Raw genomic sequence first — 16163 nt, forward strand, 5'->3', positions numbered from 1 at the left:
CAAGAAAAAAAAAATAACTGAATTGAAATGAAACCATTAACAAACTGGCCCCTTGCAAACGTTACAGCAGCAATGATAGGAGTGAAGCTAGGCTGCCCGTAACTTACCTCGGCAGGTGTAGGGTGCTCTGCAAAGCGTGGTCCATGTGCTTGAATTCTTCTGGAAGATGCTGATGTTTACTGTGGTACCTCTTCTTTGCTCCTGCGCTTACATTTGTGTTGCTCCGGCGCTGGGCTGGGGAAGGATGCTGTATCTTTAAAGCCTTCTCAGGGCTGTGCGGAGGCAGTTCCATTGAAGTGTTTGAATGAGAGCAGGAGGGGGGTGTGCATGTGGCTATTGGCAGAGCGCTCTGTGACATCCCTCTGAACAGCTGGGCTCTGCTTTGCTTCAGAGCCGCTTGTCAGAGCAATTAGCTTGCTGTAGCAGCAGCAAAGATCGCTAGCGTTGTATTCAGGGTTGAGAGCTGGCGGGGGCTTCTAAGGAGCAATATTATCTTGGCAAAATTCCTCTTGAGCCGGTTGTGGCAATGAAGTCTCCGTTGAAATCGGGAAACAGATGACCTGCTGAGAGTGCAAAACCACCACGGTGAGTTTATTTTTAGAATAAGTCTTCAATTATTTTGGGCTTGAGAAAGATTGACCAGAGACTTGACTTTTCCTCTCCCCATACCCCCACCATGCAAAAGACAGCATAGGTGTAAATGCAGGCGAGTGTTTCGGGGACAGGGACCTGACATCAGTCATCTCTGGTGAGTGAGTGATGGGATTTCTGCTGCTCAATGGGGTTAATTTAAAATGGTGCTGTACTAAAATGAATATGGGGCTCTGTGATCCCATTCAAGACTTGAGAATGCGAGATGAGCTTTCTCCTTCTTCTTTTTCTGATGCTGGGGATGCACCTACGGGAGACAGGGGAATCCCCGACGAGCGTACTGTACTCTTCCATGTCATTAAGGAGTTCCCCGTGACAGTCTCATGGGTTCTCCTTGTGTCTTAGTTTGGTGTTTATGCAGCTTGCTCCTGGGTAATTTCTCTTCATTTTGCAAAGACAAAATACTCCCTGCTCTTCTGCTGGGTTATACTTTAAAGGATTTACTTGTTTGAAGCCGGCTAGTTGATGAGAAATGTCGACTAGTTAATTGGCTATGTGCCATATGACATTTTCAGGATAGCTTATGCAATTTGGTGTTCTGTAGGACTACATTTGTGTTCACATATGTATTAACCCAATTTTTAAATTATTTTTAAACCTATCAGTGAATTGCATTTGGTTTTAGAGGAATTGGGTGTTTGGATTGCCTTTACCTCCTCACGCACGTTCATCATCCAGTCTTGCCTAAAAAACAAGACACTGGAAATGATGCTCCCTTCATCTGAGATTTAGTGCTAGGAGCTGGTTTTCTTGGGCTCAAGGTATTATCAGTTACCATACTGCAGGATCTTCATTCAGGTGCGCTCGGCCTGTTTCCTTTCCCTTCATGTCTTTTAAAATGCTTATTTAAACTGGAAGCATCACCTGTGGCTTGAGGATCTGCAAACAGCAGCACGAGCCGCTGCAGTGAGCGGTGAGCACTTGGGGAGGCGAAGGCTGAGTTCCTCTGGCTGAAGGCTGTGGGAAGGTGGGAAGGGGAATACCGTACCTGGTCTTCAGATTCCCCCTTCGCTGCCAAGTCCAACTTTTGCAGCTGGCAGCCAAAAGATGAAGTTGATTTTTTTTTTTTTTAATCTTTCCATCATCACTCTCCCGCTTTGTTCACTGATCAAATCAATTTCTGGATCCCACCTGGAAAACAGCCACAGTGTACCCCTCGTATTTGCGGTGTGCCCCTCGGCTACTGAGTGTGTCAGGTGGCTCGGTACCCTCCGCCAGCATGGCAAGAAGCAGGAGCATCAGCCTTGAAAACAGAAAGGGGGGATACAGATGGCAGCCCTACTTTTTGCCTTCCTCCCAAAGAGGTTTGCCGGGAGCTGGAATGCTTTGGGTCTGATTAGTAAACTTTGAGGGAGGACCTGCTTTGCCAGCCCAGGTCAGCTCAGGAGCGGTGAGCTGTGCCGGGGAATACCTTGCTCTCTCAGCCAGCTTTTTAACGTTTGTGCTTATGCTTCTGACTGGCGCGGGCATGGCACAAGAGCAGTGTGCCAGCGAGAGGATGAGAGCGCTATTTCTAATGTCGTGCGGTTTTTCCTGAGCCTGGTTGCCACCTCCGTGTCTGCAGGTGTCTCCTACCTGATGCCATATTTCATTAGGGATGGGTTCAGCTAGAAGGAATTCTGCTTGGGGTTCTGTGAAAGAATTAGGACATGTGTCAGTGGGAACCGTGCCAGGGTTTTCCTCCGAGCCACGGAAGGGTTAACAGAAGTTCCTGTTCAATGCTGTCCTGTTGCATCTTGACACTGTAGAAAGTAGGTGGATAATTCCTTGCTAGCTTTTCAGGAAACCCCTGTGGTGGACAGCCCTCATTAATTGTTGCTGGGAAACTGCTTTGACGTCACGGGAGCAGTTCCCTGGTCTTTGGATGAATACAGGAATAGCTCGTGATAGGGAAAGGAAAACCAGGGTGAAACGAAGAAGGGAACTCTCCGACGGGGAGATTCTCATCTCGGATTTATCTTTTCTTTTCTCCCATTGTTCTGCCTAGGGACCCTCAGAGGAACTGTCCACAAAAATTGGCAGCGCTATGTTTGGACCGAATGTAAGCCCTTCTCAAAACTGTTCATATTGATGGCTTCTGTGATCCTTTCACTTTTTAACTATTGGTTGTTTGGGTTTTTTTTTTTTTTTCTCCCCCAGATTTTGTAAACAAGGGGTGAGAGTGTTCTCACTTGGCTTCACTGCAGCTCCCAAAATAAAAGGAAAAGAGAACAGCATCACCTTTTTTTTTTTTCTTCACATCAAACAAATAATATCCCCTTAGACTAACAGAGGGGAAGGCAGAGGGCCTGAAGATGGCTGCTATTGCTGTGAACTTCAGGCTAAGAGAACTTTTAAGCCTGAGACTGTTTAAACCCACTTTCTTCAGTATCATTTGAACTCTTCTTTCTTTGCAAACCCTCACGTGGTGTTTGCGCAATAGGTTCCTTTCTCCCAGTGTTGTCTGATCAGTCCAACCCCATCAGCTTCTGGGAGGCGTGTAGGGCTGCGGACATCTAATAACGGTAGCAGGAATTCTCTGCGTCTCCTTTTCCACGTCTGCAAAATAGGTGTAAGCAAAGTTTACCCATCCAGTTCAAAGTGCTTAAGAGATTTTTTGTACCCAGAAGTGCTGTAGAGCAGCAAAGATGTACTGGGTTGCTGATTGAGTCTGGTGTTTCCAGCTAGGGCACTAGAGGGCTTGAAATGCAAAGTAAACCTTCCTGCAAAGAGCTGGTGTCAAGGTGCCTCAGTGGTGAGACGGGTGAGGCACCACTGTCGACGTTGAGCAGGCACCGCAAACAGAACTCCATTCTGCTTTTCTTGTCGGGTCGCTTGAATGTAAAAGCTGTTCCAGTGCATGGTGCCGTAACAGTAATGGATGCATTATTTTAAACTGATTTCTGACAATTTGTCATGGTTGCTCACTTGCATCTTCATGTGATACCTTCCCCCACACACCATTTTCTCCTCTTGATACGTATAAAAAGGCGACATGCATCAAAAATTGAGCAGTAAGCCTAGTCGGGGTGGGGAAGAGGCTTTTGGTGGGATCTGGGGATCTTTACAGCCTCTGGCTTTGGTGCTGAACTGAATTATCTTCCCCAGGAGATCCCCAGCATGCCCAAATCCAATGATTGCCTTCTTTCTGTGTTGTCAACTTTTTGCAGCAGAAATGAGATGGGAGCTCTGATCTTGCATAGCATATAGGCTGCTTTGGGAGTAAAAGGAAAGGACCTGAATATGCAGGCAGTCAAGCTGGATTCTCTGAACGCATCGGTCAACTCTACGTTGAAGTTTCCTGTCAGGCATATTGACAACTCTTCCTGCTGTTACTACCCCCAGTCAGCAGTTTTCATGTATAGGGGAAAAAAACCCAACACGCTCTTCCTTTGTGATTTTGCTGTTTTCCTTTGGTTGTGAGCCCCCGAGTCCCTCAGCTGAGTGGGTGATGGTGCAGCGGCCATTGCCACCTCTGTAATCGTGGCAATGAACAGAATCCGTGTTACTTCACTGATGTGTCATTTCTTCCCTCCGTGTTGGTTCAGGTGGCAAGGATGTTTCCGAGCATTACACCTGGGGGTGGCAGGACATGCTGGGTATGCCAGGATACCCTCTTAATTGTAGCAGGGAATCCTGCCTTGGTTTGATACTTTCTCCCATTCTGAAGGATCAGGGCTCTGTTACGAATGGAAGTTCTCTCCTTTGCTACTGAAATTCAGCCACCTTTGATGTGAAAGCTAGCGATTTAAGTTGCACAAAAAGAACAGCGTGGTCTTTGGGGCAGGAAGCAAAGACCTGTCTTGAGTGGGAACATCTGGAATCTGGAGGGGGAAAGAAATGAATTGTTCGACTTTGAATTTTTCTGTCCTGAGACAAGTGCAAAGGGTTCTACTGTGAGCTTTTCCTTCCACAGGAGGCTGGATCTCAACACAACAGGCACCAGATTAAAAACTGCAGAATCCCCTGCAGAGCACGTGGAGGCATTGGGTAGGTGGCTGGACACATTCATGTTTCAGACATGGTTCAACAGCATCTTCTGTTTCCTTCCCTCACAGGGAAGAAGGAACACCTCTTCCACTCCTAAAAGGACTTCTACCTTCCATGTGCTGCCCAGGGCACCGCGTTGCTTACCTTACAAGATCTGATGGAGTTTCTGTCTTAGGCCCAGATGTCGTTCTTCCCATCCTGTACGAGGGCCTTGTTCTCATGTTGATGATGAAGTGAAAAGCAACCATGACTTGAGTTAAAGTGGAGTTTTCCTGCTTGTTTGGCGCAATGGAACTTGTGCGGTGGAACCCTCCTGCCTGGAGCTCGTCTGCGTGGCAGGCGGTTACCTCTGCTGTGTGGTCCCTTCACAACAGCTGCTCTGCCTCATGTGTTTTCATTTAAGTGGTGCTTCTTGGTTTATCTTCTGCTGAAATACTCATTTCCAGTGCAAACTACTCCATTGTGTCTAGGCGAGATGTGTTGTTTTTAATAGCAACTCTCAGACTGCAGTAATGTAGACGTTTACCCATCCCCAGGGTGATGCGCTCCCCAAGGCTTTGGCAAGGGAGGCCCTGCATTCTTGTTGCTTCTGTGCCTGCCTAAGGACTCTGGTGCCGCCTGTTATTTTGATGAGCGGAGACCCCTAGATAGAGCAGGTAGTTCACAAAGGTGAGGGAAGTGAGCCCGCCCTGGGGAGGCGGCAGCCTGCTCATGAGAATGCTGTTAAACGTGCAATGAACCTCCAGCGTTGACGCGTCCTTCCTGAGGCAGTGCTGGAAAGGCCCTGGTACTGCAGCGTGTGTCCTGCTCATGGCCTTCCAAGGGCCCGACCCGGGGTGACAGCAGCATTCTGGATAGAAACCCTGAGTTGCACCCAGGTGGAAATGGCAGGCTATTAAAGCTTGGCTTTTCAAAGCCCGTGGGCGAAGCATGCTGTGTCTTTCTGATTCTCTCTTTCCTCAGATGCCAGCGCACCTTTCTGCTTCTGGCACGTTTGATTCCTGTGTATCACATGAAGATGATGACAACACCACCAGTTGTGTCACACTTTTGGAGTACAGTAATAGCAAGTTGACACCTATCCTGATTTTAGTGCTTGCATTGATTGAGGGAGGTAACAAAATAACTTTTTTTTCTTCCCCCCCCCCCCCCCCCCCCCCCCCGAAATTATCTTGTGGTTTGAGATGGTCTACATAATGAAATCCATGCACATACTGCGTAACTGAGAACTACTGCCATGGTGATAATTCACGTTTCCCATAACACGCCTCCTGGCTATTGTGCCATTTAACAGGGCTGACAGGACCTGGACCAGTGAACAGCCTTTTTAAGGGTATTTTGAAATGAAGAGCAGCTCTAGGATTACACGTCTTCTCCAGGCTCCAATCCCTACATCCCGCCAGGGATGCAGAGGCGAACTGTGGCCACCACAGCTAGGCTGTTGCAGACACTGGCCTCTTCCCGGGGTCACGGTCAGTGGAAGAGGCTCGGTAGCTCCTGAGCTTAAGCCCCTCAGAACCAAGAGGGCAGCGGCTCCGCTGAGGCGCGGAGCTGGGTGCCTCTGAAGGGGTTCTCTTGTAGCAGCCCTGCCTTACAGCACAGATGTTTTGTGAGCAGCCAGGAAAGCCATGGGCACCTTAAGCTGCTGCAGCCATTTGCTCAGCAGATATGAAGTAGAGGTTGATGGGGGGGCTTTCCTCAGCTGTGGATGAAGGCAATTTGACTGGTGTTCCCTCAGCCTCCTTGGAATTATTTGGGAGGGACATGTTGGCGACCTCCTGGTATTCAGCAGAATTAACTTAGAGGGCTTTCTGCCTCACCTGCATTTCCTGTCTCCTTGTTCACATAAGGTTATTTTCCCCCCTTTCCACCTGAAGTCAAACCCTTCCATCTGCATCATAATTTCACCTCTTTGATGTAATGTGGGGGTGGAGATTAAGATTTAAAGCAATGACTAAGCACTGGGAGCCTATGCACTGTGCAGTCAAATACATCTGGCCTCCTGGTTTTGGTTTTTTGAGGGGTTTTTTTTTTTTTGTTCCTACATTTTGTAGGAACTGTATGGTAGTGAGGAATTAAACCCCTCTCTTCAACTGATAATAAGAAAAGCAATGGAGAGAATTTGAGAGAGGTTGCTTCATTGGTTGAGATAGTTGCAGCTTATGAGTGTTCCCGAGTAAGGTTTCGGGGCTTTCTCGCTGAACCGGGCGCTCATTCTACCTAGAGCTGTTAGCTCCGATAGGGAGCTGTTTTCTCCAACAGGAGGGAAGGGGAGTGTGCTCGAAAGGTGCTTTACCTGTTTGCTTTCAAGCTGAGGCTGCAGACTTTTTATGGGATGCTGGGGATGCCCCAGTCAGCGGTGTTGGTGCAGGCAGCTTACATTTTGCAGAGCAGACTGGGAGCCCCAGTGGAGCCTAGGAGGGAGATGTTTCAGGAGCTACGTGGCCTTTGTTGCTCCTACTAGCAAAGCCTTTCATTACAGCCTCTCGTTGCACGTGGTAGGTCTACTTTAATACAGCAAAAATGTTAGCAGCTGCTGTGTCCTGGTAGAAAGGGAGAAGACAAAAGCCTCTCTGAAGATCCCTCGCTGCAGAGAGGGAGCACTGCGCTGCCTGACGTAGTCAGTAGAACCACGGAGGCTTTAATGCCTTGAATTTGCAGCACCCTCTCCACCTCACCACCTCCACTTTTTCCTGCGATAAACCTTTTTCTCCAGCAGACGCTGTGCTCGGGGAAGGGGAGCGAGGAGGGGGAAATCTAAATCACCCCCCAAACTTGTCTGGTTGATCCTAGCGACGGAGCCTGTTGCCATGGAGCTGCCGTTCCCATTGGTTGACCTGGAAGCCAATGAGCAAATTGTTCGGGAGAGCATCATCGTTCAACCGTGCGGGAGGTACGCGGTGATACATGATGCTGATACGAAAGCCTTACACAGAGGGCTGAAGCGAAACACTCAAATGCTGGAAAAAGGCCACCGCTTTCCCCCTGCCCTCCTACCAGGCTGGCGTGTTGGTTTGAATTCCCAGTTGCACCAGCAAAGCCCTTGGGCTGGGCCAGCTCTTCCTGCCCGCTTCTCCTCCCCGTGCTCAAAATTGACTTTGATTGTCCATCAGAGCAACGTGATGGGGGCTGTCCTGCCCACCGGTGAATCGCCAGCCTCGGGATGTTATTTCTGAGCCTTCGGAGCACTTTAACTCTGCTTAGCATGTGATTGCGTGTGTTTCGTTACTAAGTATGCTTTCTTTATATTTTATAACCAGCCTGAGGATGGAGAAGGCCGCTGTTGTTACAGCTCTCAGGGTTTCTTCTTGGCAGCGAGGCTCTGCAGCCTTCTCTGTAATGAAAATGGGCTCAAGCTGCGCCAGGGGAGGTTTAGGTTGGAAATTAGGAAAAATTTCTTCACGGAAAGGGTAGCCAAGCATTGGAACAGGCTGCCCAGAAAGGTGGGGGAGTCCCCATCCCTGGAGGGGTTCAAAAAACGGGTAGAGGTGGCACTTCGGGACATGGTTTAGTCTAGTCTACCCTTGATTGGTTTAATGTGGACTTGGTGTAGTGTAGGTTAATGGTTAGACTGGATGATCTTAAAGGGCTTTTCCAACCTAAACGATTCTATGAAAACTCTGTTCCGTTAACGTTGATGACTTGGGATGAGTCTGATAAGATTTTTACTCTGCCCCGTTGAATGCCTTTTGGAGTGAGTCTCAGAAGGCAAAAAAAAGAATTGGTTAGTAACCAAGGGAGGAGATGGAGGGGAAGTGAGTCAAGATTCTTGTCTTTGAAGCAAATTGTGAAGCCTGGTCAAGAAGGCTGTCAGCATGCAGACTTGCTCCTGCGGTCATGGCTTGGGCAGGGACTGAGAAAGTGGAGCCCACTCACACTTGTCTCCTTTCCCCCTGAAAACTGAGAGGTAGCTGGACTCTCTTGCGCGGTGGGACGAGCTACCTCAGATACCTCTATCCTACTGCGACACAGGAGCGTGCATGTAGGCAGCTACAGCCAAGCAGCCATATGTTTCCTTTGCATCCTCATTTAGCTCACAGGAGCGTGTCTGTACTCGGAGAAACAAGGCCAGGAAGAGAGCGTATTTAGCAGCAGGCTTCCTGCCTTTCCTAGATTTGCTGCTGGATCCATCCTAACTGTAAATGCAGAAGTTCCTTGCTTTTATTCCCTGCCTAACCAGGACCAGCTGCTGCCTGCATTGTCATGGCTTGGCAGCTGCAAATTGCATGTAGCAAGAAGGCAGCAGAGGTGGAATTCAATGTTCCCCTTCGGGGTGAAGAGGAGGATGTAATTCTGTCCTGGCTACCCCTTCCCCTGGCCCCTGGCCAGCATGCACGAAGCGTTCACGCTGCCACTGCCTTGGCTGGCCTGTTTACTTCGCCAGCCTCCAGACCCAACCCAAAAAATCAACGGCAGCTCACCCACCTTCTGTTGCTCCGTTGTTCGCTTTTCTGACACAGATTTCGTGGCTTCCGTAACGTTGCATCTATGTAAGTTTTTCATCTCCCTGGCAAGGCACAGCTCAGTCCCACCCACCCCGCCAAGTCCTCTGAACTTCCACTTTCTCTGCAAGCCGCTGTCTGTCACAGCAGATCATGTCTGCCACCCCCTCGCTGCAGCCCACGCCTGTCCTGGGAGAGCAGGGCTGATTCATTCATACAGAAAGGAAACCTCCTCTTGAAAGCATGGCTATCGAGAAGCACTAGCAGTGCACATATCTTCTTTGAATTTTATGTGCAGGGAAATATCCTGGAGGAGTGCTGTCAGGGATGGAAGGGTTATCGGGAGGGGACAGCCTACAAATGCCAACTCAGTGGCTCCGAGTCGTCTTTTCTGGAAGACGACAGGGAAAACTGATGATATTCCCCTTGTGATGCCAAAGTTACATTGCAGTATGATGAGAAAAGATTCCGTTACCCTTCTCAAATTTGACTGAGGTGCTTGGCTTGGGGGTAAAAACTTGTTATAGGGTGGCTGTTGCGAAGAGAGTGAGCTGTACAAAGCTGCTCCTTTATTTTAGTGCAGAAATTCCCCCTTTAGTTAAGTGTCATGTGTGTGGTTCAGGTGCCTCCTTCTGTCTCCTTTCCCGAAATCTGCTACAAATCCTCCTGGCTTGTTTACAAGCCAGGCCCCTGGCCTGGACATGAGGCCGGAGCAGTTTCCTCCAGCGTGGAACGTTTTGGGGAGGGGGGAGGCAGAGTTTACCAGCTTCACCCCCTGCATAGTCCAGACTCCCACTAAGGAGGCTGGCGTGCAACTCCAGCAAGCGTTCCCTTTTCCTTTCCTGACCTAGTTCCTGTCGGAGGCATCGCGGCAGAGCACGACTCCCTCATGCCTGCTCCCCACCCCAGGCAGCGCGCTTGCTAGAAACCTGGGAGCTCCATGGCGGTTCCTGTTGGCAGCTGCTGGATGCCCGGCCCGCCGGGATGAAGAGCAGACCCTTGCAGCTGGAGGCTGGATGCCTCAGCCATTCCCAAGGGAAGCTGCTTCCTGCAGGGGTGCTCCAGGAGACGCCTGCCGATGGGATCGTCTGTGGTGCCGCACGCCGTCCCGTGGGACTGTGCCAGGAAGGGGTAGGGAGCCGCAAGCCAGCCACGCAGCGCAAGGATCTGTGCTGATCAGCATGCAGAATAGCAGGCTGAGGTGCCCTCGCCCTCTCCTCCGCCTGGCATTTGACGCCACGTACGTGCTTGGAAATCATTAGCAGCCGGAAGGGAGAGGAGTTTGCAGAATTGTCTTGCGAGGCTAACATCAACAGCAGCCCACTCTCTGGTTTCTTTTCTGTAACAAGCTGTCGATGGCAGCAGTTTTCTGCCGGGAGCCACCGGTTTGGTTGTGGGACAGCCTGCTTGGTACAGCGTGATGGTGCCGGGCTGAGGGAACCCGGCTCAGCGCTGCAGCAGGCCCAGGGACCTGGCCCGGTTGTGTTTGTTCGGTATTGCCCCTCTGGTGAGAAGAGAGCCTTCCGGCCCCTCGTGTCCTCGCCTTACCGCTTTCAGGTGTGCTACGTAGGAATTTGCTTATGGAATTAACAGTGAGTTTCTCGTAACCTTCCTGCTCCAGGATGAATGCACATGAACAGCGGCTGGGATCTTCCAGCCGTTCTCTCTAGTGAGAAATACCTTGTTTTCATACGATGCTGGGATGTATCCGCTTGCCTATATCAACCCATAGCATCCACAGTCACTCTTCTACGGAGACGCCCATCTGCCTTGAAACATACCAATGTGACGCCCATCTCTCTGGGTTAATCTTAGTTTAGATTGGGTATTAGGAAAAATTTCTTCACAGAAAGGGTAGTCAAGCATTGGAACAGGCTGCCCAGAGAGGTGGGGGAGTCCCCATCCCTGGAGGGGTTCAAAAACGGGCAGAGGTGGCACTTGGGGACATGGTTTAGTGGGCATGGGGGTGTTGGGGTGATGGTTGGGCTGATGATCTTAGAGATCCTTTCCAACCTTAGTGATTCCTGCTTTTACTTTCATTAAAAAATAATCCAGCCCCCAAGCCAGGAAAGATGGAATTGCTGCTTTGCCCTTAACTGGTTTAGTGGTGGACTTGGTAGTGCTGGGTTAATGGTTGGACTGGATGATCTTAAAGGGCTTCTCCAACCTCAACAATTCTACGATTCTATACTGGTTCCTGTGCATAAAACAGACAGTGCAGCCCTGTCACATTCACCCACGCCAGCTTTTTTGGCTTTTCCTGCACCCTTTTTTCATGAATTTTCTGGGGTCAATGGGGGTATTTCCCACACAACTCATCAAGGCCTTGAACTTTTTCCTTTCCTGGTTCTCCTGTCTGTGACTCTGAACTGACAGCACGGAGTCTTATTGCTGGGGGAAAACTGATCATACGTCTAGAACGGGCGATGACAGGCGTGAAGGAAAGCGAAGGTGACCGTAGCTTCCTCCTTTTGTCAGTAAGCGTCCTGCCCTATCCTCTTGCTTGGATCCAGTGCAGGGCTGGCATCTCCCAGGCACGCTGGCTACGTGGTAACTGCGGTTTCTCCGGCTGCAGCCCTGCCGCGGGGGTTTGCCTGTAACACACAGCGTTTTCCATTTGCAACAGGGCATCTGCCCTGGATCTCTGAACAAGTTTGTTACGAATCCCTGTAGGAATCCATGAACTAGAAGCAGCTGATTGTGCTCTCTTGCTTTCTCTAGCTGGAGCTGATTCCAGTAGTGCAATAAGAATGTGGTTTATGTTCAGCAGCCCCACAAATTAAAGGGGAATGAGGTTGAATTAGTTAATGAATATTAGCAGTTCCCATGCACAGCCAAGAGTCGATAAATCTCTGTGAGATCTGACTCTTTTTCAGCCATGTTCTGCCAAAGTAATTAATAAAACAAGTTGTTAAACATCAGCTGTGTTTTCCAGTGCCTTTTGTTTGAGCCTCTCTCAAATTCAGGCTTCCCCTTTTCTCTTTGGAAAGTTATCTCAATGGGCCTGCCTTTTATCCTGCCTTTATCCGTCCGTCATCAGGACGAACGCTGGGTTCTGCGCAGGCAGTGTCTCTCCAAACGTGTTCCTCAGTACCAGAATCCCTCTGCAGTCCTATGTAAGCTGGTTTAGCCCTTGCTCGAGCTCAAAGCAGCCTGCTTTGAGTTAGCTGAGAGGGCTGACGTTTCAGTTCTAGGCAATCGGTTTAGAATTAACACTTAATTTGATGAATGGATATGTGACATGTTCATTGCTCCTGTTTAAGACTGTCGGCAGACTGAGGCACGTGTTGCTGCCCTGTCTAGATTCCGCTCGAATTCAGAGGTGGTTTCAGGGGCTCTGTGGGCTGCCTGTGTTCTTGCTAATCAAAAGGAAGCAATTAAACGCAACTATGTCGGGAAGCATTATTTTTTTTCTGTCTTAATCTGTAATTTGACTGTTATTGTTTGACTCCCACTCTTCCTGAAGTATCTAACCATAGGCAGCTAGAGAGACCTTATTTCACAGGAGGAACCAGGGCAATGTCTTGGGTACGAGGCTGTTTTCTCACTGAAGATTTGAGTAATTTCAAGGACTGGGCTGGGATTTGGGGAAAAAAATGCATATTTTGTTGTTGTTGTTTGTCCTGGGGCAGAGCACACCTCCTCTCGTTGCTTGAGGTTATTTCACCTGCTGAATTCCCTGCTTCTGGATGTTTGCTAGCATTAAGACTACCCCCAGTTTCTCGCTCGCATCAAAGAAGTTAGAGGGCAGAGTGCTTGCACCGGGGAGCTCTGTGTATCTCAGAGGCTTTGTTCAGCCCTGCTGGTGTCTCCAGAGTCCTGGTGAGAATCACGGAGGTCCTGCCAGCTCCCCTCGAGCCAGGTGCTGCAAGGGACTGCATCCAAGGGGGTGAGAGGGTGGGCTGTCGTCGGAGTGCTTGCTTTGGGGTTTTTGTACGCAAGATGAGCTGCAAGGAAGTTGCAACCTGTATGTGCAAGAGTTTGTGTTCCAGATAAAAACTCTCTCTGCTCCCTGACTCCCTTCTACCCATTCTGTCACCTCTTCTGGCAGGTGCCCGTTGCTGCACTGTAGGGCTCTGAAGATGTCAAACAGCAACACAGCGCAGGAGTCTCTGGAAATAATGAAGGAGTCTGAAAAAAAGGTAGTTGAGGAATCTGTGAACAAAACCAAATACGTATCCAGGTCACCAAGCAAGGAGGAGGTGGAGAAGGATGGCGGGGAGGAGGTCAGCGTGCGCCAGGAGTCTCAGGTGAGTGCGCAGACGAGTGGGTGGTCCCTTCCGCCAGCTTGCGGAGCTGGGCCCTCTCCTACTTGGCAAACACAAGCTGGTTGCTGTCCCTTCTAGGGGTCTAAGCCTGCGCTACCACCTCCCGAGGGGATACCACGCCGTACAGACTGTGGTGTTCGCAGGCTGCTCCCTTTAGCTGAATCTGTTCTGCTCAGAGTGGAATAATTTAAATATTCTTTGAGCCCTGGAGAAAATGAGACTGGTGTGCTCCTGGGGGCACTTGTGCTCAGTCCCCAGGTTCTGCTCCCATGGCTGTTACCTCCCTCTTATTCCTTTCTTTGACCTAAGGATCGGTTAATGACTTAATGTGAAGTGAAGGCATCCCAGGGAGAGCTTGGTTTCAGGAACGGTGCTTGGCCATTGCTTTGCTGCTGTTAAAAAAGCCCATATAGGAAGTGAATGTTTTGGGATTTCATTTCAGCAAGGAAAAAAAAGCTGCGCAAGCGTCATTAGGAGCGTGCTGGGACTCATTCCTGCTGCTCTGCTTTCCTGTCACATGTGCTTTTGGCTTAGCGTTGAGCTTGAAGAAATGCCCACCCTCAACAACCTGCTGAATGCTTCTGCATTTAAAGCTGGTGGCTGGTGCCAGATTTGTTCAGCCACTGCATGGGCAGACACCGGTGTTGCTCAGAAAGAGCCTGACTTGTGGTCACTTTGGAATGTGGAAAGGGGAAAGGTTTCTTAGAAGGTAGGGATAACAGATGACTCGGTGTCTCTTAAATCAGAGCAGCAGTGTGTGTCTCATGATCCACTGTGTTAGAATCGCCGTTGTGTCCCAGGAATGGTAGAAGAGTTCTAGTTTTCCCACTTAGAAGTGTGTCACGCACCTCCACCTGTATGCCCCATGATCTCACAGTTATGCTGGTTCTGTCAGAAACAGAGGAGCTGGGTCTAATCCACGTAAAGTCTCTTGAGCAGTTTTTGCCCACCTGGGGCCTGACAGGACAGCTCTCCAGGTCTTCCTGTTTGCAGGTGCTTCCATTGCTGTCAGGTAGAGATTTTCTTCAGGGTCGTTTTACACGCTCAGTGTTGTGCTGCCTTGCACAGCAGATACCATTCACAGTGTACACATTCCGATGAAGCTTCTTGCCTTCTCTTTCTCCACAGAGGCGAACTTCAAGTCATGGACATGCCAGAAAAAGAGCCAAGGTATGACGTTTTCTGACGTCCCGTTCTTCTTTTGACCATTCTGAGCCAAATCATGATCCCAGCCTTAGGATGGTGCTCTCAAGTCTTTCCCGTCTCCAGAAGCAACATGCAGCACATGATGATGGTTCAGGACAGTAACTTCTCGTGCGCTGGAGCATGAGAGCTCCTTTTTAACGCACGCTTACCCACGAACGAACGGTTTGCTGCTATTAACTGCCCCACCTGTCCCCTCCCCAGAGCCCAAAACACCAGAAATTAAATTCAGAGGTGTCCCTGGAGGGACAGGGCAGTGCACTGGCCTGTTCCACCCTCCAGTTAAAAACCAGAGTTAAGTATAACTGTGCGGTTTCATATAAGGCCCCTTTTCTTCAGGGAATACCACATTTGCTCCCATAATGATGGCACGTGCATGTTAGTGAATCCAAAACTTTTGCTAGTAATAAGCTCCGGGACACCACTGTTCTAGAACGTTGTTTGTAGGCAAAAATCTCAGGGTAAAAATGCAGCCATTGTGGGGTTCTGTTTTGTTTGGGTTTTGTTTTTACCTTTCTTAGCCTTAACCCCAGTTTTTTCTTTGCAAAATTTGATAATAACTACTGAGGCAATTCATCAAAAGTAGCCATGAATTTTCCAGGCTTGGCAGTTATAGAAACATAGCGTAATTCAGGAGTCCATCCAGTCCAGCTAGGATTCATTTAGTGCAGCCTCCTACTCAACACAGGGTCAGCTATGACATCCAACTAGGCTGCCAGGGCTTGATTTTAAAACTGTGATTGGGAGGGCAAAGGTCTCTTCTCCCCTGCTTTTTTTTTTTTTATCTTTCACAAAAGTTCAAACCCAAATGAAAACAGGTTCTGCCCTGAGGCATGGGAGAACGGTTAAATTTCTAACAGGGGTTCTGCCTGGGTTTGGTTTTGATGAAAGTAATGTGTGAAAGAGATGTGCTGCTTATGGCGTACAGAATGTTCAGAAAAAATATTCTAATGGTTCTGTTTGGTCTGAAAAGCCAGGACTCTGTGCAGTACCCGAACAGGCTGCGATCCCAGTTCCTGCCCTGTCCATACCTAGGGCAGAATATGTCTGTGCACCTCAGGCCTTTCTCCATATTGTTGATCCTGCCTGGGTTCTCATGTGACTGGTTGATATATTTTTTTCCTGTTTGTCACCCAAGTGAGTCAACTTGCCAAGAGTCCTGAAAGTGCAGGTTTTATTTTAAGCATTTTCTCTAAGCACTACTACATTACCCAAAATAACCAAAGTCATCAGGTCAGACAGGCGAGGTGCAAATGGGATGACAGCCTTTTAATTAAGAACAGTAACCATCTTCACATCTTAAAAAACAATAAAACAGTTGGTTTCAGCTTTATCCTTTGTTAATGGCTTTAATTCTTGTCAGGTGAGGAGGGGAGAGGCTGGAATTGCTCTGGCTGAAGAGGTCAAAGAGTGCATGAATTAAGGCAGTGAACTTTCTCACCTAAAATTTGGTTGGTTCAAATCCTAATCAAAGACTGAAGGAAGAAAATAACTGATTTGCTCTAGGACTCCAAGCCTTTGTATATTCCTGTTTGCTGCAAGAAGCTGGTTTGGTAGTCCTCCTTTTTAGCAGTTTCATTAACAATGACTGCATGAGCGGCTTGGTAATGCAGCAGCATGTACTTAAGTG

The 16163-nt window shown here is 49.0% G+C and overlaps 1 protein-coding gene across 2 annotated transcripts in view; it reads left to right on the forward strand.

The window, feature by feature from the left end:
• R3HDM2 (R3H domain containing 2) overlaps window positions 1-16163 on the forward strand; it is a 64345-nt gene that overhangs the window by 23238 nt on the left and 24944 nt on the right. For both annotated transcript variants that reach the window (XM_075724919.1, XM_075724918.1), the window contains exons 3-5: window positions 4689-4820; window positions 13114-13312; window positions 14459-14500. In XM_075724919.1, the coding sequence (XP_075581034.1) occupies window positions 4735-4820; window positions 13114-13312; window positions 14459-14500 (327 nt within the window). In that variant the 5' untranslated portion in view covers window positions 4689-4734. The remainder of the gene's footprint in view (window positions 1-4688; window positions 4821-13113; window positions 13313-14458; window positions 14501-16163) is intronic.

The sequence above is a fragment of the Pelecanus crispus genome, chromosome 26 (genome assembly GCF_030463565.1).
Source record: "Pelecanus crispus isolate bPelCri1 chromosome 26, bPelCri1.pri, whole genome shotgun sequence".
Taxonomy (NCBI): domain Eukaryota; kingdom Metazoa; phylum Chordata; class Aves; order Pelecaniformes; family Pelecanidae; genus Pelecanus; species Pelecanus crispus.